General features: G+C 32.5%; 1 protein-coding gene across 1 annotated transcript in view; it reads left to right on the top strand.

The window, feature by feature from the left end:
- The window catches only part of LOC128995917 (potassium channel subfamily T member 2-like), a 298,476-nt gene that overhangs the window by 219,268 nt on the left and 53,104 nt on the right, over positions 1 to 26,104 (top strand). Inside the window, exons 6-8 of the mRNA XM_054420965.1 lie at positions 11,519 to 11,593; positions 21,792 to 21,875; positions 23,177 to 23,271. Coding sequence (XP_054276940.1) covers positions 11,519 to 11,593; positions 21,792 to 21,875; positions 23,177 to 23,271 — 254 coding nt within the window. The remainder of the gene's footprint in view (positions 1 to 11,518; positions 11,594 to 21,791; positions 21,876 to 23,176; positions 23,272 to 26,104) is intronic.

The raw sequence follows: 26,104 nt of genomic DNA, 5'->3' as shown, positions 1-26,104 counted from the left end.
TTAAAGTTGTCGGATTTATTTTCTATTATGAGTACTTCGGTTTTCTGCTACAGGTAACATCTGTGTTATATTTAAATATTGATAGCTTAGTATGAATCAAACAGATTTTCCAACATATATGTACATAGACAAGCAAGCTACAGCAGTTTATTAATTCTCTATCTGAATAATATGGTAATTTATTTGTCGCTAAATTATTTGCTCTGTTTAGCTGTACAAAATGGGTTGAAAATAAATTGAAAAATTGTATGTGTTAAGGGTGAAAATTCAAATAAATGTAGGTTTACATGTTTATGCCTAACTTCATCAATATCCTATCACTTTTGCTCGAATTCGTGCTAACAGACATATAACGAAATATGAATATACTGTTTTTTTAGAGAATGTATATGAATTTGAACGGATGGTGTTTTCGGCCTCTAGGGACCTCAAAACGAAAAAGTAAATCGGTCCCGGGGCCAGGTCTTACCATGATAACTACGGACATATATTATTATTACCGACTAAAATTTCTACTATTTTTCTCAGTTAGGTATATATTGTCTTTAGTTTACAACTTTAAACAATATACGTAAGATTCAAATCCTAAGTCAAAAGATATCTTAAAACTGGTTTGTTTTTTCTGGGATAAATAGGATTCATAAAGGATAACAGTAAGATTTTGGTATATATAGGCCTACACCAATTAATAGAATTAATATTGTTTGCAAAAAATTGTATCAGGAGGCTAATGCTGAAAATGGAAATGTCCCGTTTTTGTACTTGGCATGCATGATGGATTATGAGATGGTGTGAGCAGTTATGAAAGGCGGGGGTGGACAGAGTGATAAGCTGGAGATGACTACGTAACGGACGGCTGAGTGACGTCATATCTCCCTTATCAGCTACATGGCAATGCAGTGTGTGTATAGTCGGACATATCATACAGTATCCACACAGCCACACAGCTGCACATGAGGTTCTTTTGTAAAACACTACAGTATTTACCTTGAGTTTTAGAAATGGTAAATACCAGAGCACATATTTACTCACTAAATGGAAATGTTAAAATTAATCCACATTATGTAATATGTATGGGGTTTTGTTATTGTACCAGTAATTTTGCAGGCTCGTCAGGTTTTTAACTGTTAAATTTTGCTTTCTTTTGTTGAGTGTATGCCTCTGGGGTTCAAACTGAATTTTAATTAAATTTTAACCTCTTCTGTTCTTTAATCCTGGTAGCAATGTTTCAAGTTAAACTCAATCACATGACAAACATTTATTTCTGGCTTCATTTATCATTGGACCATCGATTAATGACCCAGAGGTTGGATAGTAAAAAGGGTTTGTACAGTTTCCTTACGAAATGCATAAAAGTGCAAATGACAAAAAAACACACACGATTAAAAAAAATAAAAACCTCATGAATTCAGAGTTACTATAAAATAAATACAATTTACGAATTAATTAGTACAAAATAAAAAGAAGGAAATATGTTACAAAAATATAGATGCTATAAATATTCATCATTGTATTTATACAACCGGTAACAACGGAGTACTGTTAACAATTCCACCACATTTGATTATTGCCGTATTTTTCGACTTATGTATGACAAAATAAAGAAAATTCCCAAATATGTTTATTTCTCTTTGAAGAAATGGACAGTAAAAGTAGTATTATATGATCTAGATAAGAAAAAATATTCCAAAATATTTTGTTTCTCTCTGGAGGACTGGACAGTAAAAGTAGCATTATATGATCTAGATAAGAAAAAATATTCCAAAATATTTTGTTTCTCTCTGGAGGACTGGACAGTAAAAGTAGTATTATATGATCTAGATAAGGTTGTCCACCCAAACTTTATGTTAGTGTCGTGCGAGCTATCGGAAGTCGGAAGAGAACTTGAGGCTCGGAAAGGCTGGGTGGGGCCTCCAACCTCCTTCTCTCAGACTAGTTTAGCTTCAACCACTTACTTCATGTCAAAAATATCACTACACTTTTATACCATAGATTTAGGTTTTGTGGTAGTAGAAAAGTAATTATCTATTTAAACTACTTCAATGATATTTACTTATCGTTTCCCTGAACAAATAATGAGTTAAGTATTATTATTGGTCTTTGATTGATTAATTCAATTTAATTTAATATTGATCCTTGGTTACTTCCAGGTTTCTTGTCACACTTCCCATCATAATTCAATTCATTATAGCTCGGTAAAGTGCGTCATGATTTTCATTTATTTGTATAAGTGTCGTTTAACTTATTGTATGTTCATACAATAAGTGTATGTGTATGTGTAACATACAAGTGTATGTTATTGTACATCATAAAAGTAAAACACTTAAAGTTGTTTTCACCACACTATGATGTTTTTGGCTGTACTACATACGTTAATTGGTGGCTGAAAGTTACGTTTTGCTGGCCATGCCAGCTGTCATCGTAATTTGGGGACCGAGCAGGTTTTAACAGCCCGGGGCCGCAAAATCAGCTGTCCGCTTACTTACTTAAAACATGAATGCATTTTAAATACACAATCAAAATCCATAGCATTGCAATGGACGGTGTTATTGTCACCGTTGCCTAGCAACTATTTATTTTTATTTTTGCTGATTCCTCAATTTATTTCTCCACATAACCTTAAAGTTGTAGTTGTGTTGACTATCAGTGTGCATTATTATAGTGGTGAATAGTGGTAATAGGGTATAGTGTGGTGAAAAATAGCGTTCGTATCACGGACCGAAATGGTTTTGCAGCTCTTGATCGATTTAAGTTCTCGACTTCGTCTCGAACTTAAAAGCTATCTCGAGCCGGCAAAACCTCATTTTCGGCCCTAGGTACGAAATTTACTATTTCGTTCTTATTTTATTATTTATATCTCTATGACTATAACAATCCCCAAATATGAATCAAGGTGGTTGTCTTTAGTTTAGAATATTAATAATTGTCTTTAGTTTAGAATATTAATAATCCCAGTGTGTAAGGACTAGGGGTTCGAACAAAAAAAATGTATGTATTACAACTTTAAGTTGTTTTCCGATCACTATAACCATTACATTAATCATCTAACTCTGATTTCACGTCTTAATATCAACGAAAATAATTTAAAGACTTATAATTACTAAATATTTTCAACACATATGATCCATGATCTCATGTTCTTTGCTTTAACTTTCCACAATTCATTTTGCCTTGAATGTCAACGTAATGTCCATTAATTACAGCACTACAAAAAGATCTACTTAAGATGTAATACGTTATTTACCACCCTATTTTTCTCTATGAGGGCATACAAATCTCATCAGAAGATTTTCCAAGTCAATAACCTTCCCAAACAAAATATGGAAGTGTAAAATTGACGCTGTATATTGCGTCTTCACAGCGTCTTTCTAAGAAATCCAATTACAATATCAGTAAAATACTCGACTCTCCGTAACAAACTTGCATCACGTATATCATCAGAGACTTTATTGTTGCCAACAAAATACCATAACACGTCAATAAAGAATATCACATTGCAGCAAACCTGCAACCTTGGTATTATTTCTTAATAACCTTTCATTACTTTTTATTGTGTTATTATTGTTTTTATTTCTGTTAGCCAATATACCCATTAGTCTGGTGTACAACCGGTCAGGCTAATATCTAGACTAATACCACTGTAAACATGATCCCGTCATATAACACCCTACGTTAACCTATGGTTTGGCCTGATCAATGGTAATTAGAAATTCATATAGCTCAACTGTGAGATCTTTAGATGGCTTAACATCGTTTAATTCAGAGGTTTAATAGAATACGATTAAAAAAATAAAATCATATTTTAATTTATTAATTGTTTTTAGCGTTTTATAGGTGTTATCTCATAAGCTGTTTTAATGTTAACACTTTAAGTTGACACATTTTTGTACAAAAACTTGATGGAGATGTTCGTAAACAACTACTTTTATTTTTCAACTTTTTCTATTTTTCTACTATTAGTTTTTTAGTGAACTTTTTGTAATGTATTACAGTTTAAACTAAAACATATTTTACGATATAATATTTTATTTCCTTCAATAAAAGAAACTATATCCAGAGGTACAATTATCACCCCTAATCAAACATAGCTCATTTTACAACGTTTACAAATTAGAGCATTTAAAAATACTATTGTTGAACATATTTAATAGTGCCACTATCTTATATGTTTACTTCTGTGAATCAATGTCATTTTTCGACCTTAGTACTCGTACAATAATTATTGACTTCAGGAAATGCAAGTCCAGTACTTATTGTAAAATAAAGCCTTAACGAATTTGAACAGCAGTTAAAAAAGTTGAGTATGGCTGTTGAGCTAACAAGGCCCAATAAGAATTGAGGCTGTACACAATAAACCCACAGAATATTTTAGTACATAACTGCTGTACAGCAAGCAAAATAACTTGTGAAACTAGAGAGAAAAGTAAAGACATCGTTACAGTTAAGAAGATTGCAACAATCGTAGAACCATTGTTATTACCAGCAAACAGACGGTCGTAATTGGTATAAATTACTTAATGAGAAAAAACTGAAGAAACGTGCAACGAATTAGAAAATATTTGAAGATTTATCGTTCTGAAGAAATTACACTCGTAAAATATAAGCTCTGCTTCAGTTTTGCAGTATAAATCTTTGGTGTACTTATTATCTATTTTAATTGCATTAACAAATTGAGCGATTTATTCAAAAACATTGCTTCCATGATTTTTTTTATGGACTAGTTTATTGAAAATGTTTTTTTTTTGTATACTGAATTAAATGAATACATTTTGTTTATGAGTGTACAATATTTTAAATATTTATTATTCAAGCGATGAATTTAACTTTTACACATTGTCTTTTGGATTTACTTTGAATCATACGGAAATTGTCAGTTAAATAATACGAAGTGATTGATTCATTGTCGTTAACGATTCAGTTCACAAAATGGAGCTGTTAGAATCGTGATCTGTATATTGATATCTTTCTACGTACGACTTGGGAAAGGCATAACCGTTAATTAAAAAAAAGTAGGCCTATTTAATTTTACTGCAAAATAGGTGCATACTAAAAAGAAAAAACGTAAGGTCATATGTACATTATAAGTAGGCCTATTACCTATTCAAAAACATGTTTATTTATTTTAAATGTATTAAATAAACAGTACGCTATAGCAAATGAATTGAAGCTCGTTTATATGAAAATGCAACTTGCCGAGACAGAGATCCGGCTAAACGTTATGCAAGGCTGATTGCGAATAAACTCTCCCACTTAAACATTTATGTATACCCAACTACAATGGAAGGTAAAAAAATCGTAACATTACAGCTCCCATAAATCACGGTTTTTGTTCTCAATCAAAAGTCGGGATAATGTTTAAGTTGGCCAATGTACATTGTATAACCTTACACAACACTAGAGTGTCTGTGATCAATAAATTGACTGACTGTCGATGACACTGTCTCCAAGGTAGTGATCGTTTGTTGTATGATAGTACAGTTGTGACGGAACACCATATTTAAGTGTCTGTAATCAATAATTGACTGATTGTCGATGACACTGTCTCCAAGGTAGTGATCGTTTGTTGTATGATAGTACAGTTGTGACGGAACACCATACTAAAGTGTATGTAATCAATAATTGACTGATTGTCGATGACACTGTCTCCAAGGTAGTGATCGTTTGTTGTATGATAGTACAGTTGTGACGGAACACCATACTAAAGTGTCTGTAATCAATAATTGACTGACTGTTGATGACACTGTCTCCAAGGTAGTGATCGTTTGTTGTATGATAGTACAGTTGTGACGGAACACCATACTAAAGTGTCTGTAATCAATAATTGACTGACTGTTGATGACACTGTCTCCAAGGTAGTGATCGTTTGTTGTATGATAGTACAGTTGTGACGGAACACCATATTTAAGTGTCTGTAATCAATAATTGACTGACTGTTGATGACACCGTCTCCAAGGTAGTGATCGTTTGTTGTATGATAGTACAGTTGTGACGGAACACCATATTTAAGTGTCTGTAATCAATAATTGACTGACTGTTGATGACACTGTCTCCAAGGTAGTGATCGTTTGTTGTATGATAGTACAGTTGTGACGGAACACCATATTTAAGTGTCTGTAATCAATAATTGACTGATTGTCGATGACACTGTCTCCAAGGTAGTGATCGTTTGTTGTATGATAGTACAGTTGTGACGGAACACCATACTAAAGTGTCTGTAATCAATAATTGACTGACTGTTGATGACACTGTCTGTAAGGTAGTGATCGTTTGTTGTATGATAGTACAGTTATGACGGAACACCATACTAAAGTGTCTGTAATCAATAATTGACTGATTGTCGATGACACTGTCTCCAAGGTAGTGATCGTTTGTTGTATGATAGTACAGTTGTGACGGAACACCATACTAAAGTGTCTGTAATCAATAATTGACTGACTGTTGATGACACTGTCTGTAAGGTAGTGATCGTTTGTTGTATGATAGTACAGTTATGACGGAACACCATACTAAAGTGTCTGTAATCAATAATTGACTGATTGTCGATGACACTGTCTCCAAGGTAGTGATCGTTTGTTGTATGATAGTACAGTTGTGACGGAACACCATACTAAAGTGTCTGTAATCAATAATTGACTGACTGTTGATGACACTGTCTCCAAGGTAGTGATCGTTTGTTGTATGATAGTACAGTTGTGGCGGAACACCATACTAAAGTGTATGTAATCAATAATTGACTAACTGTCGATGACACTGTCTGTAAGGTAGTGATCGTTTGTTGTATGATAGTACAGTTGTGACGGAACACCATACTAAAGTGTCTGTAATCAATAATTGACTGACTGTTGATGACACTGTCTCCAAGGTAGTGATCGTTTGTTGTATGATAGTACAGGTATAACCTAACACAACATTAAAGTGTCTGTAATCAATATTTGACTGACTGTCAATGACACTGTCTCCAAGGTAGTGATTGTTTGTTGTATGATAGTACAGGTATAACCTAACACAACATTAGTGTGTCTGTAATCAATATTTGACTTACTGACGATGAAACTGTCTCCAAGGTAGTGTTTGGTTGGTGTAAAGTGACACAGGTATAAAATAACACCACACTAGGCTGTCTGTTATCAATAATTGACTTACTGACGATGAAACTGTCTCCAAGGTAGTGTTTGTTTGGTGTATAGTGACACAGGTATAAAATAACACCACACTAGGCTGTCTGTAATCAATAATTAACTGACTGTCGATGACACTGTCTCCAAGGTAGTGATTGTATGCTGTATGGTGCCATAGGCATAACCACCACACTAGAGTGCCTGTAATCAATAATTGACTGACTGTCAATGAAACTGTCTCCATGGTAGTGTTTGTTTGGTGTAAAGTGACACAGGTATAAAATAACACCACACTAGGCTGTCTGTAATCAATAATTGACTTACTGACGATGAAACTGTCTCCATGGTAGTTTTTATACGTTGAAAGTTTTTTTATGTAAGCTACACTACCAACATATTTATTGGATATTTATTTGTTCGATATTTGTTGTTGTGAGTTTTAAAACACCCTTTTTCAGGTCAACAAAATACAAAATATACGTCTAACCTCTGTGATCTACCTAAGGGGTGTTAATCATATATATAACTTTCAGTAGTTATTCTCCTTTAAAATCTGTTCACAATGTCATACTTTTTTTAATTTTAATAAAGGTCTCTTCTAAACACCCTAATCAAAAGGTATTTTCATCATCAAACTGTGTATTCCTTTTATCTACTGTTTTCAGTTTATGTTCTGTTGTTTACGTAATACAACTTAACATTAACAAACAAGAAGACCCCATATTTAAAGGGCCTGTTAATATTTTTCTCTTCCAAATTGGTTTAGATCAACATTAAGGCTCTAACAAATGGCATCAAACTCATTGAAATCGACAACCTGTAAATATATTTCGTGACTAAGTAATCTATCGTGAATACGAGGACAGCGTTTAGAAACAGAACCTTAAATGTTAAAGCCCTAAATTATAGTAAGTAAAGGAAATGTTACTTTGGAAGTTACCCTAGAAAAGAGAATCACTATGTTTTCTCCGTCAGTTGATCTAGATATGATTTTCAGTCTCGAAGGGCGTGTTCTAGTGACACGCAGAAAGGCAAGCAGTTAGTTCGTTCACCTCCAAACAATAGAATCGATACGATTGTTGTTGAATCAACAAAATCAAACAAAGACAAACGGCAAACTGGTTTTTACACAAAAAATATGGTGTATAGGGATATCTTTTCTTACTCATAGATAATTTAATTTTGAGATTGTTAAAATATTGCAATAGATTGTTTTACATTTGAGCTTTTTAGGGACTTATGTCCTTTCAAGAAACTACAATTTAAATTGCAATGCTGCGATTCTTTCAACAATTTATTTCCAATGAATATTTAAAACGTCAATTGAATAACACAAATATGTTTATACCCGCATTGAGAAAATGAAAGATTGTGGCTACAAGTACTATAATGCACCGTTGTTAATATAAACTTGGTTGTGCCGTTAATACATTTTGTTTGATTTCGCTTTATTGGATTGAATTATTTTGTCATTTTCACAATTTAAGCAGAACGCTTTAGTATTTATTGTATTTTTTACGATATCGAGTCTTCTACGTTTTATGGTATTAACTTAAGTTATGACTATTGCATTATTAATAACAGATGGTAAATGTGTAATTTGAGTACAAGAAACTAAGTTCTTTGTAACTATTTCTCAAGTTTTCAAACAAAATTACTACCCTAAAACCATTTAATATGCTCCACTCTAAACTAACTTTGAACCTAAGCAGTATTTTGATTGAAAAATATAATGTGAACCTCTTTCCAAAAATAAATACTCTTAATCAGCATGGAAGTAGAACATGTATTTCAAAATCAAAATAGTGTTTCTATTTGTAAGATATAGATAGATAGCTTACAAGTGTAATATTTCCAAAGCAGTTATTTTTAGTTGACAATTGTCTGAACTTACCATATTTATTGGCTAATAAATAGAAAAACAGCCAAATATCGATACATTTTAGCTTCTGAGGGAGTTACAGCTCAGTGACATCATACATATTGTACTGCAGATTTGCATTATAACTGGAACATCACACTGCACTTACTGCTATGGTTTAGTCATGGCGGCTCCCGTCAACGTCCCCCTCTATCCATCCAAATTTCGCCTTAATAGTCATTGAACTTCATACAAATTCGTTAAACAAACGTAAAGGTTAAAGTTTACAAATGCTGAGTAAACATTATACGGATTTGCGTGCTGTATATCTCCCCACCAAAAACTACCATTTCAAAGATCCAATTTGGTTGGTTCTTAAGCTCATGCCAATTAATGTCGGTTTAAAAGCTTCATCAAAATTGGAGAGATTGAGTGAGGGCTATTGTGCCTACATACACATACATAATATACTTCTATGTTTTACTGGGAAGCCTACGACAATAGCTATCTCCCAGAAGGATGCGTTTAAAAATCCGGCTTTTGATGTATAACGTATAGAGTTGTCAAATAAACCCAATCAATTTAGGGATGATGAATAGCGTCCATGTCCCAAGCATGCCTTTACATGCCCAGAATGGCAGTAAAATATTGCCAATGATTTTACGTCGTCAATCACTATGCTATTTCCTGATGTCTCTAGTTCGTAAGTAAAATTAGTTTCTCGTAAACTCCAATCGCATGTTTAATCTTAGAGTACCAAGTGAGTGTAAACTAGTGTTATTTAGTAAGGAATGAAATGATTTAATCTAACTTTCAGGTCCAACATTTTGGAAATTTACAAGGTATCTTTCCAGTCGTGTTTTGGAAATTATCGTCATCACAACTCTATAAGTAAATTTTAAATAGGCTGATCAAGAATTTTCGTCACAAAACCAAGCAATTATATGTTTTAACAAATAAAAGATTTTTATTTTCTATGTGAAAAAAAACAAGCATGCCTACTAGGGTTATCAATCAAATCATCAACATTTACTCAATCATATTACTTTCTCCCCCTATACCATGGTATATGGAGAAGTATTGTTTTCGTCAAAATTTTCGAGTTTCAGTTTTGAGTGGATATATCCGTTTTGGGTCCCCCTGGACCCAAAAAAGTGGTTTTCGAAGTGATGTCTGTGTGTGTGTGTGTCTGGATGTGTACAGAGCTAGGGACTACACCTGTGGTCCGATTTCGATGGAATTTGGTATGTAGGTTCTAATCCATGGTATCTCCGGGCGTTTTTTGTCATTTTATTGAAATTTTTATTTTTTATGGGGATTTTCCCATAACACCCATAAAAAAAAACCAGAAAAATCAAATTTTCCCAAAAATGGCCCGAACGATTTTGATACAAATTTAGTATGTTGTAGCCCTTTAAATTCTGAACAAAATGGTACAAATCCCATTTCTGTAAAAAATACGTTATAAAATTATGTTATTTTCTCAAAAAAAACCCCATAATATAACAAAAAATAGGATTTTAGAAAAAAACCGGTTTTGGTTTAACATAGTATGTTATGGTCTTACAATGTCGATACATTTTTTCATTTAAAAAAAAATGTTGATTTTTAATGGGGAATTTCCTATAAAACCCCATAAAATAAGGGAAACATAGGATTTTCTATAAAATGGCCCGAACGATTTTAATAAAAATTTAGAATATATAGTCCTTTAAATTCTGAACAAAATTGTATAAATTCCATTTCCGTATATTTAGTCTCACCGCTTACACATGATAAAGCTGGTTGACACACTTATGGGAGATAGTATGTGTCAGAATGCTGATACAGTTTATTTTGATATTGCTGCCAAATAGTTTGAAATAATACGATTTCTTCCCCTCGAATTGAAACGTCAAGCACAAAAATCTACCAACTTATCATTCCCCAGTTATGGGCTGAATTAATCATTAAAACTGGCATTAGCACAAACCTCATTCTTCCCCTTGCTTTTCTGTTAGCAAGAAATAATGTGATTCCCAAAACGACATTAAGATTAATAAATAGTCTAAGAAAACTAAAGGAATAATATTTTATCCATGAGAATTGCGTTGAGACTGAAAATATTGTTTACACTTGTAATATCTCGGTATAGGCTTATGAGAAAAATACATTACATTAATAAAATATACATTAAATAATGTGTGTGCCGAAGTAGGATGTTGTGCAGCTCTGTTTCAATTCGTATATATCAATCGTTTATAGTAAATTTTAAATCACACTCCAATCTTTTTTTGTAGAAAATAAACTTGACATATAGATAAATATAATAAAATATTATTTACATATCAACTGAACCTCGCCGACAAGTTTTGTAAACTTGGCGACGCCAAGCCTATGTAATATTATTGATAAATATACTTGAACTTAAATTATTATTAATTTGGATAATAGCAAACCCTCTATAATGTATATTGAAGGGCCGTTTGAAATTTTTCTCTAATGATGATCATGTGGCACAAAATATCTTTATTTCTAACTTTTGCTTTATATTTTCCAGGGGAACATATGGCAGCAACTACTGTCGTTCCATTTCATTCTAGAGCTAGTAAACACCATTCCGTTTGCGTTTACAGTGAGTATTCCTATGTTTTTCACTGGTTGTTGTTATAGTTATAGTATAAATTTGTATAAATATATCCTGTAAGTCTAGATCTATCTATATGTTAATTACGTAAGCCGATTCTTTGCGTCAAATTTGTGGGTGACTGGGAAGTAGTAGAATGACGGGAGAGGGCTCAAATTAAAGGTCTCGATCCTGTGACGGCGGGAAAAATAGTTAAATTCTCTAAACTTTAACACAAAATTTGATATAACGTAAAATGTTCTTTATAAGAAATGCATTAGAAGCCATTTACTGCTGATTTTTATTTACTTCAATACGCTGATCGTGATTAATCATCAAACCAGTAAGCAATATTACATTTGGATTACTCATTTGCCAGTCAATTCTGCAATGTACTGTATACTATATAAAACTAGGGATAACTTTAGGCCTACATATAATAATAAATATTTTTTAGTTACGTCTTAGAATGTTGAAATCAATTATTTTACTGTGCAATTGGCAAACTTGTGTATTTTTAAGTAAATTAGTTAAGCGTATGATAAGTAGTAGAATCATAGGAGATGGCTCAAATCAATGGAATTAAACTTAGAATGGCTGAAAAAAATTATGAAGTTATTTTCTTCTAACTTAACGGTTATTGTTGTGTTGGAGGAATGTTCAACATGAAATAACTACATTCACTAAATAATAATCGATTCAAGATTGTTGAAAACTTCTGCTTTGTTTTGATTTCAAAACATTTGTTTAAGATTTATTCTACACTTTTTTATACTTACTAACATTTTTAATTTGAGATTTACTGTAGTGTTTACAAAAGGAGCATGCACTTAGAAATAATAACTAGGTCGGGGTGCTAATTTAGCGATTTTAACTAAGAACTAAGCTTATCTCAACACACCTTTATTTGCCTTTTCATATATGACGAAGACAATTTTGAGCTTTTCAGGGACTTATGTCCCTTCAAGCCACTAGTATTGTTAGAAGTGTGTATCAGTTTCAATTTGGCATCACGTTGAGTTGAATATACGTAGATTTATTAAAGAAGCTTTGCACCTTCTCTTTATAGTTGAATCCTCGATACCAAGGACTTAACTCTCTTTAAAGCCCTGCATTTATTATCCTTTTGGATCTGCTAAAAATAGTTTTGGAAAGGATTTGAAACGAAGTTGTTTCATATTATCTCTTGTTATTTTACTAACATTATGATCAATCCGACCAAAAAAGTGATATGTATGTAATCCACTGAAACTTTACTAGTAGCATATACAACAAAGATACGAGGAACAAAGATGCATTTGTAGTCATTTTTCCCCTAAAATAATATTAAACTATTAGTTTTCATCAACATACTCTATATCAGCAGAAATTACACAAATCAAGAATGGTTTAAGAAACCCCTAACATAATGTAAACTCGTATATCAGCATAAATTTGAAGGGAAATCTACTTATCCAAAGTCAAGGATGATACTAGAGTGTAATATCCCCAAATATTCATTTGGTTTTCGTGGCTTAAATCTCAATGGTAAGGCCACATTGATAATTAATTAAATCATCTCATTGTAGCGTTTACAATCGCATTTAATAATTGTATTACACGTCACAGTGCGTGTAGTCGGTATATAAGTGATTAGATGACAGGTTTGATAATATATTATGTACGTAATTAAATTATTTAGCTTAATCTGCGTACATGCGTCATAGTGGCATGGTTGTGAAATTTAGATAGCTTCGATGCATGGTCAAATAAACGGCGCCACACGTAAAGCTAATTAGGAAGTTACAAATTTGTAGATTCTTAGTACAAATATGTTTCAGTTGGTGCAATGATTGGTTGCCTCTATATATTATATTACATTATAGAATCAAATTTTAAAGGCCTAAACTCATCGCATGTTGGGCTTTTCTCTGTAAACATGATTTATGACTCATAATACCTTCCTTTACTGCCCGTGCGGCAAGCATTTTATCTTTCATCACAATGTAATATATTACAAACTCACTTATGAAACTATTATCGAGAAATGGCGCAACAACGTCAACAGTTGTACCTACTATTATAATTACTGGTATTGATTAAGACGTAGATTTTACTAAAATTCAAGTTTAGGTTAAATACCACTTTTTCTAATACCAAGATGGCGGAGTAAGGTAAACCATAAAATGACCTAGGAACACCCTCTTAATTTCCTATAAGTAATTTATACATACAAACGTGCATACACAAGTTTACTTTAGAATAATCCCTAGATGTGTTCGTGCATGGACTGTAATAAACCTAAACATGTTGTGTGAACATAAACCTAAGAGCCTCATTTTTACAAATTAAACATAAACTTAAATAACAGCAATCTAACGTGGTGCAAATTTTAATTTACGACAAAATGATTTAATACTAACTTACTTGAGATAAAACTTGATATTCAACATAACCATACTTTCTGCCATGAAGCGAAATTCAAATATACCTAACATTATTGACTATCTAACATGTAAAGTTACGTTAAATACAAAATGCAGTTTATAATAGACTATGTAGTGGGTTAAAACTCCGGTAAATCAATATGCAAATCATAGTAAAGACCAATATAACATCAGTAAATTAGGTCAGTCGTCGAAATGTCAGAATGAAGTGTGATTAAGTGAGGTAATTGAGGAATCGGACGTATAATCGATCAGTCTGAATGTGGGTTTGTTGGTGGACTCGATAGCAAAAACTCGATAAAAATACAGTCAAGTATTTCTATTTGAATTTCACAAGCGTTTCACTATTCATTCTTCAACGATTTAATAAAAGAGCCTAGCTGTAGTTTACTTTACATACAAATGTTTCGTCATACTGCAGCAAAACAGCTGTTTTTAATACATGCGTTACATGTCCCTACAAGCCTTTTTTCCTAGGGAGTAAAAGTCAGCTGTTGCAAACTCAATGGTAACGAGTCATGTAACGAAATAGGTATCAATTGATTCGATATAAATTGATCAGTTGTGGTATTGTTGTATTCTGTCAATAGTTTGACATATCAATAGTATGAATCCAATAGTTGATGGTATTATATACACTAACACAATCGTAATAGACGAAATGATTGAATCACTTACTAAACAGCTGCTTGTTTCCAATAGCAAAGTTGTTTGAAAGTTGAAAGTCGTTTTGAGAGGTTATACTTATATGAAAAGTATTATCATTTCCTAAATCAAGTTGTTAAATAATATTGCAATATGATGAAAAATGTAGTTCATTACACGGGCTAAATGTGTTTTTCAACCCTCGCCCACTTCCCTCAGCTTTGCCTCGGTCGTTAAACTGGAGCTCGGATCAAATAAGTTACTTTACTCTCTAGTAACGAATTATACTATTATAGAGTATTAAAAACATAATCAAATAAGATCCATTCTTTGTCAGCTAAACCGACTTTCTGTTAAGTTCAGTTCATATCAGTGTCATTGTGGAAACAATCCTAAGAAACATCAGACTCTTAAGCTATAATTAGTACTAAAGTTATAGACACAAAGAACCTTTTCTATATGAAAGTTAGTATAACAATATTCCATTATAGAAGCAGCTCCTTAAATATAATGTTGAGTAAATATGTAACAGGAACAAGCCAGTCCCAAGACAGCACTTTGTGTTGAGGTCGTCGTTCTTTCTTGTTTTGCAATTATTATTTAACCTACATTGTCATCTTTTATGAATAAACAAAATTATAATGGCATTTTTAATGGATAATTATATCAAGTATGAATATATTTGAGCTGTATACATTCCATACAGTAAGCTACGAATTAGTAAAGAGGATTTTCAACCCTGAAAGTATTGGCACGACAAAACCGGGATTGAATATTAATGTGATGGACAAACCTTTCTACTGTAGGATAATGTATGTAGTACAAAACCTGTTCACTCACTAACTTTCAACTGTAGGGGGGGGGGGGTGTATTTAAAATATACTGGAAAATAATATTTCTCGAAAATATATTTAAAATGTGTGTGCTTGCACAAGTTAGGTCATAATGTTTATACGAAACGGCATTACTTATTTATTTGTTGTTTAGCTAAGTAAATATATTTGTTAAAGGTAAATAATAAGCGAAAAAGATGAGACTAATAATTTACAATAATAATATAGATCGTTACAAAATTATAGATTTCGATAAATTATTTTTTTGGGCAAAATCTCTAAATTAAGATTGAAAACCATGTCAATGTATTTAGGAAAAAACATCGGATTCCCATGTCAAAGCTGCATTCACTTTTAATAATAAAACTTTTTACAGTGACCTGACAAAGCCAGGCTTCCTTGCACTGATTATAGCACGCAAAGTAACTAATTGCCGCAATTGCTTACTTTTTACTTTGCCGCACTCCAGTATTCCAACCAAACAACACAAAACGTATGTGCTTTTATAAGACACATAATGCGTGTCCGCTTGAAAATAAGTTAACAACACTTAAAGATACTACGACTGCGATCAGCTGGTGCAACGCTTCACATCCTTTGACCGACTATTGATACTACGACTTACCTGTTGTTTCGTAACATTCTATTTTCGTTCAACGCTTGGATAACCTAACCTAAAACGTGTTGTTTTGTGTTTCAATGGCTAATTATTTATACGCTTTGTAGTATTAGTCGGAAAATATAATGTGTAGTGCGAGCGCAAAGTGCCTTTGCTGCACACGAGAAACCTTTCCTCATTATCAGAAAAGTACCACTTCGCGCACTAGTTACACAAACAACTATTTCAAACTTAGTTGAGTTGATCATCTCTGAAGTGACTGCTGCGGCCAGTCAACTATTTCCGTCCTAGGTACAAACTTTGTAACCAATCAATATTGAAAGAACAACTTATTGTAAACTATGACATAGTTATGTCTCATTAACTTATTATTAACACACAATGAATAAAACAATACTTTGCCAGTAGCACACTCCGTAAGGTACTATGTTCTCACAACGTTACCGTCTATGATATAACTACCTTACCTCTTATACATAATCAACGGGGAGCAAGCTGGTCTAGTGGTTAGAGCGCGGGACTTCGGTTTCAGAGGTCCCGGGTTCAAATCCCGCCAAATCCCCAATGGATTTTATCTGCCGCAACTCTTAGGCCTAGCCTGGAGTAATGTGAAAAACTATTCCGGGCTCGTGCCTAGGACAAAAAAGTACATAATCAACGATGATACGCCTCAATCTGACACCTTTATTTAGCATCATGCCCAATATAAAATAAATAGACGAATTGAAGTTCCATGTAAAATACAATTAAATAATTATAATCTTAAACGAGATGGAGAATGTAATTTATACGTATTTCAGCCCAAACACGAACCAAAGTAGGAATTTTGAAAGTGAATTTGGATATTGTTAAATTTTACCCAGTAAAATTAGTTTCCCTTTCTTCATCAATAATGTTTGTGTTGAATGTTACAACAAAATTATTAACACTTTACCTATACAACCTGTAATGTCAATATAACATTGATTATTTGTTCAAAACGTTAACATAGCAGGCCACATCCATCAATATGATTACACAGGGTGTAGTTAATCCTGCCCGGTAGACGTTCGATCATTGGCTGTCTGTGGCTGTCACATTGCAGCTGTACAGCTGGGGACAGTGCCTGCCTTACATTACAATGTTGCCACACTCGTCCCAGAGAGATATGCTACGCACAACCCCGTGGTTTTGAGGTTATACACGGGTGTATTCAGCTGTAGTAGTGTTACAATTGGTGTTTATTGTGTCCATTTACTTCGTAATTTCTTTCTTGGGCATATAGTTTTTTTAGGATTAAATAAACAGGTTTACAAATGTTACACTTGTAGTTATTATTTGCGATTTAAGTTTTTTTTACAATATTAAAGCCCTGTAAATTAAATAATATAAATGAATGTACGTGTCCGCTGTCAATTTCCTCAGCAAAGTCCCAACATTTAAATTAGTAGAGCTAATACAATAACATTTTAATTTAAATACAAGGATTAGCTATGCAAAATAACAAGAAATCAAAGACTTAATAAATGAAATTGCAAATTCTACGTCCATGTTGGTATTTATTCGAAATGGCATTTCAGCAATAAACTGTCCCTTTGAAAAGGCTTTAGGTGCCTTCTGCGTGTCATTGTGCAAAGTATATTAAATTTAAAACTTCGGATCGAAAGAACTAGTGATGATATAGTGTAATCGACAACCAAAATACTTTCATAGACCATATTTGTTTGTATGAGTTCATAATTCGACGTGTTTCGAATACTAGGCAAGAACTCAATATTCGTGGACACATTTTCGGAGGACACACTTATTTTGATGTGACCATGTTATTTATGAATGGCAAATATATCGGGGTTGTGTTTAGTCTATAATTGTTCGTATACCTTGTGTTCCCCTATCCCAAAGTTCCTTAAGATAAAAAGAAAAACGGGATCGATACTTCTGAGTATTTGTAGAACCACAGCCACCTTCACCTAGGATGCTATGCCTGCACTCATTTAAGAAGCTAACAAATATTTACTAACTTAATAAATTTAAAAATCCAAAATGTTATCCAAAAGTATAGAGATATCCGGAAGACGATACACGACGTAGAGAAGTGATTTAACCAAAAACTTCCTGTATTTATAATGACCAAGTGAATAATGCATAAACCTGTGAACTTTAACTTTGTCGTGGTTGCTCGGTCGCTTTTATAAATGACGTTTGGTTTTATTGTGTACAAAAGTTTAATAAAAACACTTCAAATCTCCCCATTGCAGCAAACCTGCAGGCTAAGTAAATTCGCTTGTGCTTAATTTAATTTTTACTTAAATATTCCAGTTGGGGATTTATTCCCTATTTCAATAACATTAGATTTAACAAATAGGCTAATTAGGTTTGCTGCTATAGGAAAGGTAATGAAGAGTGTGTGTTTTTAATTTCATGTTTAACTTAGTAAAATGAATAAATTTGCTAAATTCGATCAAGAGATGTACAAAAATAAGCAAACTACAATCGTTTTCTTATTTAACATCATGATAAAATTGATATTTTTTATTTACATTCTTTGTTTAGTTTTACCCTAAAAGTTAAGCATACGAAAACCCTTTGATTTGCTCAATTATTTTTCTTTTTAATCTTTACAAGATGGTTTAGAATGAATTTCTGATTTTTTAGAGTAAAGAATGTGAAAATCCCATTGTTTATTCCTTATCGAACCCCGTCCCTATAGTCTGGTCATGCATAACGTGCTACGTAATAGACGTAGGTTTGAATCAAATTTCATCATAATTGGATGGATTTTACTATAGTTGTCGTACCAGCTCACACACATAGGAGCCTACCCTACATGCGTCTCGATCGCAGTGATTAAGTAATGCATTTAAATTTCTACTTGCTATACAGTGTTATATTTATTTATTTAAGGCATGTTTGAATATGTTTTAATGCCAAGATAAGTATGAATTCTCGCTGGTATGAACGAGTAAACATTGTAGGGTTTTTGCGTGTTAGATTGCGTGGTTGTAGTCATTAAATTAACGTGCGGAGTTTAAGGTCCCTTTAATTATTTTGTCGGAGTATTTATCTCCAAGATACTGTTATAGTGTACTTAGTAGCATTTGTAAGCGCGATTGTAATAATAGGTTGAGGTTTGCAAGCTTAGAAACATTTCAATTACGAATCTTTACATCTTTATAAGTTTAAGTAGGAAATACAATGAAAATAAACTAATAAATTAAATAAATAGGTAGTAAATTTTTCAACGCTGTACACGAAATCAAGGTTAAATTACTACAGACAATAAACGTTCGAAATACAACAGAGAAACTGTTTACACTGTTTTGTTGGAATTTGATATGAATTATTTTAAGTGGTAGCCGGAAAAGTACTGTATAGCGAATACAAAAGATAGTTTAATTGCCACCATTTATACAAGTTTTTAAATTCCCCCATTTAAAAGTCCTTTTAAATTTCTCTTCTACTCTATAAATGATTTTTTGCAATTTTCTGTAGGAACTGACTTCGCTTAGAGTTTTCTAAGAGTATTCATTCGCCGACAAACCCGTATTTCTCAGTTCGGTCTGATGTATTATTCAGTTTACCATTGCGTTCCCAGTGGAAGCAGAATGCAAAATGTTCTCCTACAAATGTCAAAAATAAGTCTAGAGCTGACATGTTTGCACGGAATTGAAATGTCTAGAGCGCTGCTGGTGTTCACATTTAGAGCACGGAACTTCAGTGCTGAAGAACCGGGTTCAATTCCGGCCAATAACGATTTACCTACAGCTATTTGGTGGTTCGGAGCACACTTCAACGTTTAGGCTCACCCAAGAAGAATATTAACGGGTTACAACAGGCTCACCCATACAGAAACTGTATGGATCATTAACATAAATGACGTCACTAGCGCGAAAATTAACATATTTAATATTTAAAATCAATTGTCAAAAAACCAAACCAGCTGTTTCGGTTAGTTGTTCGGGCCAGTGACAACATTTGTTTATGTTTATGACACCGTTTCTGTTCTAATGTCTTTCACGTTAGAAGCTATATATCTGAATAAGAGACGACAGCTATACTAAAAGCCATACAAATCTTTAACTCCCTAACATAATTTGTGTATATGTATACCCACCCTGATTGGCAAGGGTTATTTTGGTTTTCTATGTACAATTTAGGAAAATGCTACTGTACAGCTATATATAATATTCATTATTTAGTGTGTTTTTTTTTTTTTTTTTTTTTTTTTTTTTTTGAGGTTGGTGGCCTCTTTTAACCTTGCATTTGCCCGTCCACATAGACTAAGCGCCCGTGCGTGGATCGTTTACAGCAAAGCAAGGAGTGAGCCGGTACAGTACAAAGGTGAACGATACTGACAAATTTTAGTGGCAGTGACCAGGATCCGAACCTACGACATCGCTGCCTTGGGCCCGAAGTCCGCGACGCTACCGACTGAGCCACCGACTCACTGTTTAAAATATTTAAAATTCTTTCCCCCAATTATTTTACAATAGCAATTACTTCATTATAGTTGGTGAGGTCGTATGTTAAAATCTAATAAAAAAAATATAATTTAACAGGAAAAGTGGCATTAGCTTAAGGCGTGGGCTGAAATGATCACTTAATAGAAATTGACCTTCCGCTCCCCAGCCCTGCTAACTACTACAATGTATGAGATGAAATTGGTTTGAAGTTGCAATTACAGTAAACCATGTAGAATTGACTTTATGGTATACTATTCACATAGTCAAGTTTGTATTCATAAGCCGGAAAATAGTTAAAAATATGATTTATTTTAGTCTAGTGATTAGGTCCAATATCTTAGGTTCATTGCCAATGCAGAGTTGGCTACAAAGAATGTAATAATTTCCATCTTTAATTGTAAAATTATAAATTTTTTAAGTGTGGGTTTTAAATTAGGTTTGCAGTATAAAATATAATGATCCCTTAATCCTAGATTGAATCATTCAAAGTATAAGATCCTCTTTCAAATGATCGTTTTACTCTATATTAACTAAAAGAAATTGACTATATAGTTGCATTTGTCACCATAGTTTATTATTTAAATCTACTTACCAACACATTTATTTTTTTCTGATTATTTATACTATTTACTTTTGTAATATCTACAAGATTCAATATTAGTGATGATACAGACAGTTCAAAACCAAATGATTTAATCATAATATAAGACGAAATAGAGTTACAGACAAAAAAGAGTAAACTGAATTAAATTTTTAAACAGTTCAAATACGTTCCTATCAATTTATATATACAAATTAAAACTAAACCGATTCAGAAATAAAGACTTGACTTTCAGTACACATTTTAACTAATCATTGACAATGATTATATAACGACAGTCCACAATATTTAGGTGCGACAGTTTGACAGTTATTTGTATTACCAGTACAGTACTATAATGCTGTTTTTAATAGTGTTAAAACATATTGGTTATTTCGGCCAATTCATTTATTGATAATATTCATAAAAAATAAGAACCAAATCAGTTAATACCACTTTTATAAACTTAATATAATTATATTTATTTGTTTGTTGTAGGTATATTTATGTATACTGATCAAAAAACATTAATTTTTTACAACCATGATTAATGAAAATCACAATCTAACTGGAAGAAATCAAAATCAAAACAATTTTGATAGTTTGTTTACTTATTTCACCATGTATGTCCTCTAATTACATTTTGATCTTCTATGTTTCAGATTGTTTATCCTCCATTCCGAAATCTCTTCATTCCTGTCTTTCTCAACTGTTGGTTAGCAAAAAAGTCACTAGAAAATATGTTCGTAAGTATAATTTTTGCAGTATTTATGTTTATGGTTTTGTTAATGATTTTAGCTTACTAGATGTTTACAGGTCGTTAACAGAATGCACTCTTATGAATATTTAAATAATTAAAAATGTCTGAATAAAGTACATAACCATTTCCCTAAACACTTACTAAGATCTTTTAGTTAAATAATGCTTCATATTTTATAAAATTTGGGAAATTTATTCTTTATCTTTCTATTGTCAAACATTTAAAAAATATTTACATTGCCATAAGTCAAATTTTACTAAACTAAACCTAATTTTTTATCAGCTGTCCGATTGTTGTGAAATAGAGTCCTTTTACTGTGGCCTGTGTCAACAATTAATATACGCTTTATATAGGAAAAACATGCTAATTGTTGATAACTCAAAAACTAAAAGAGATATGGGTATGGTTTGGATTTGAAAGTTACTTGGAATAGCAAAAGTGTGCCTATAAAGTGCCTATAAAATTATGTGCTGTTTGACATATGATGCTATTTTTTTTAATAATATTTTTTTAAACAAATTTGTTTGAATTTTTGTTTTTAAGATCGGATACCGGAATAAAGTTTAGCTCAGAAGGAATGCGATATTTGAATCAGGGTAAAGAAAGATATATACAATTTCAAGAAAAATACAGGTTACTCCGTAAAAATAAATCTATTTAAAAAGTGGCCATCATTTTGAAACGACTAAAGATAATTTAGTTATGTTTTTACTAAAATATTTCTTTTTAATAGGGCTTTAAAATTATGTATGATATGAATATGTTTGCATTTGATATTTCCGAGATCTGAACTAGTGACCCTCTGGTTTTTGAACACCCTGTATTCAAACAACATAAAAATATTTTTACGTTATTCCTTGGGGTTGATTTAGTGGGAAATAGTTTTGTTTCATCATTGTAGGATCAACGGTTTGTCTTAAATCTATTTGAGACACCTTACGTGAACCACCCTGTATATACATTTATCAGCGGATCAAAGTAAGGTAGGCTGTTTTTTTTTCAAATTTAGTGTCAGGTGGAGGGTATAGAATCGTTTCCCCTGAACCCACCTATTTTTTCTGATTGGATTATAGTTACTTTTAATATGAAACGGATGCTATAGGTAAGTGTGGCCGTCGAGTTCTCACCTCTTGTATTATTAGCGAGTGTAGACTTTTGTCCAGAAGCTATGGTCCAAGATATGATCTTGAGCTACATGTTATATCTTTACTAGAGTGCATTACTTGTTCACAGCTAACGTAACTCTGCACCTTTGCCAACCTTTTGCTAACTTGTTCTGATTTTCAGAACGACTTGCACAGAGCGATGCAGAAGTCGCAGTCAGCCTTGTCTCAACAGCTGATGATTCTATCTGCAACTCTTCTTTGTTTAGTTTTTACAAGGTGAGTCTATTATTTGACGTTTTGTTAAATATTAAACTAAAAGCCACCAAATTTTTACAAAAAGTATAACTTACATTGCAATTGTCCTTCTGTTAACATGAAAATATATGAATAACATTATATTCAAAACTTTCCTAAATCTAAAGCAGAGCCTGGGTTGATACAACTGTTATAGAATCTTTTTTTATTTCCATAATCGATGACATAGTTTTTAAATAAATAATCAATGACCACATAGTTATGTAAAATATTACAATTTGTTTGGATCAGCTGTTTGAAATTCTGAAATAAGCATTTGGCAGTTCTGATTGTTTACATTGGAATGGCAACGCAAAGGTAAGCATTGTCAGTTTTCACATGCTTCCATGGAGACCAATCATTAATATTTACTTTTGAAAACCTCACTTCAAAACCTTGGACATCCAAAGAGCTTAGAACGAGAGGAACTCAGCGAAGTGAATAGGCCTATGACATTCCTAGTTATGTGGACCATCATTGTGCTAAATTTTGGATGTGTCTGTTTAGTATTTTAGTCGTGGCAGAAACCTAGACAGACATACAGACACCTCCTAAATTTTATAATGGTATAGATAAATAGATTAAACTAACTAAATTTCAGTAGTTCTTACATGTTTCATCCCTTTTTGTTTAGCAATATAACAAAGTAAGTATTGGTCAAGCCTTTATTAATAAATTTTATAAAGTATTTAACCGCATATTTATAATAGGCCTACCTTCTAAAGCTCTTCAACAGTTTAACCCTCTGTCTATTACAAATGCGGGAGCTGATTGGAGGTCAATAAAACTTTCAGTAAAAAAACTAGCAAGAAATGTTGTTAATATAACTAAATTAGTTCTATATATTTTTAAATATTTGCCAAAATCTTCTTTGAGAGCCTATTTCGGACATTAGATCACTATGCCACTATCTCATATATTTATACATAATTTGCCTCCAGGATTGATTTATTGACATAAAATGAGGTTACCAACCTGTCGTCAATCAGTCCTATATTGTCGTGGATGACTATAGTTTCGGGGTTAAAACCCCATTTTCAAATCTTCGAAAATGGGGTTTTAACCCCGAAACTATAGTCGTCATATGTCAAACATGTTCTCTTGCATAAGCCGTCGTCAAAAGTACTTCACATATAAACACATACAGAAACAATTATAATTGCAAAAATGGTCTGGTTTTGTCCTTGGCCGGCCTCGCGCATGTACATGATTTTGTAATTATAAATATTTCTGTATGTATTTATGTGTCAAGTAATTTTGACGACGGCTTGTGCAAGAGAAAATGTTTGACATATGAGACTGAAGAGAAGATTTGAAAATGGGGTTTTAACCCTGAAACTATAGTCATCCACGACAATATAGGACTGATTGACGACAGGTTAGTAGCCTCATTTTATGTTAACTCATATAGTGATTGCACCACAGCTCTCTCAAATAAACTAATTTATTTAATTCAGTATTGTCAACAACAGTTTAAACTATTCTAAGAAAAATAGGTATACTATAACGGGACTAAGAAGAGTTAGTGATTTTGATTTGATTTTTAATATGAACCTTTCAACGTTGCTAACAAAATAATTCTTCAAATTCACTTCGACTTCTTTAAAACAAAATATACCTAAATACACGTATATTTAACGAACGTAATTTTAAAGAATCAATTAAGAGTGCATTTCACATTCAAATATGCATGCTGTAAAAAAATCTACTTTGAATAAATAAATTAATTTCAGCATCAAAGCGTAATCAAAAGCAGAGAAAGCAAGTGAGAAAGATTAATGATGACGTTTGATGTAAATGATGGAGCTGAGCTTTAGACACATCACAAAGTAATGTGAAATCCAGATGAGATGGAATCTCTATTTGTTTATATAAAAACGTGTGTGTTTACATTATATCAATTCACTTTGCTGATTTAAATTACGTTGGGTCTCTAGTGTAATATGAATTACATTTGCTAGATAGTTTTTATTTTAGCGATAGTGCACATTTCTATATCCTCCTTATAGGAGGTTATGACATTTTTCCATAGAGGGAGGAATCATATGTATGAGATGTTTAATCATTCCTTGGATGATAAAAAATACATTTAAAATTTACGTCTGTAAAAAGCCACTTATTCATTTACTTTTAAGTAATTACGATTATTTACAATTCATTATCTCCCTCCGTCTACAAATATAAACGATTTTTCAGATGTTGAAGTCGTCACTGTGCGTGATTCAATACTTTGATATCACGGACGATTACTTAATATCAAACATTAGAAATGACAAAATAAATGTTAACAAAAAACCATCTTCTTTATTTCATTCAACCAAACAACACACTAAACTATTTACTGTTTTTATATTAATTATTAAACAGTTTTTTGGCAAACTTATGTGGAAATATCTATTGAGGGGTTTTCTTTATAGATGATTAATCATCGTACGTCAATGTTTACCTTGTGATCCTATTTTTCAGTGTGAGAGTTCTAAATATATATATATACATATATTTATATATATATACTTTCAGCGAGCTGGCTGAAGACAGTCCAATACTTTGCCGAATTTTCAGAGAGCTAGTCATAAAAATCTAAATTCTTATCTCTATCAGGGCGTTGTTTACAGAAATATGTAGTTACCTTCTCCACTGATGGCTATGGAGACTTTTAGCAACTTTATGTAGTGATCATGAATGATAATCTTTCCTATGTTGCAGCGTGTGCGGTATCCAACACTTCCAAAGAGCTGGTCACAGACACCTGAACCTATTCCAATCCACGTACTATGTAGTAGTCATCTTCTCCACTGTTGGCTGTGGAGACTTT

This window comes from Macrosteles quadrilineatus, unplaced genomic scaffold, assembly GCF_028750875.1.
Source record: "Macrosteles quadrilineatus isolate MER2022 unplaced genomic scaffold, UCM_ALF_1.0 Scaffold_5__1_contigs__length_97177068, whole genome shotgun sequence".
In the NCBI taxonomy this organism is placed as follows: domain Eukaryota; kingdom Metazoa; phylum Arthropoda; class Insecta; order Hemiptera; family Cicadellidae; genus Macrosteles; species Macrosteles quadrilineatus.
This window is presented reverse-complemented; position numbering and strand designations above follow the sequence as displayed.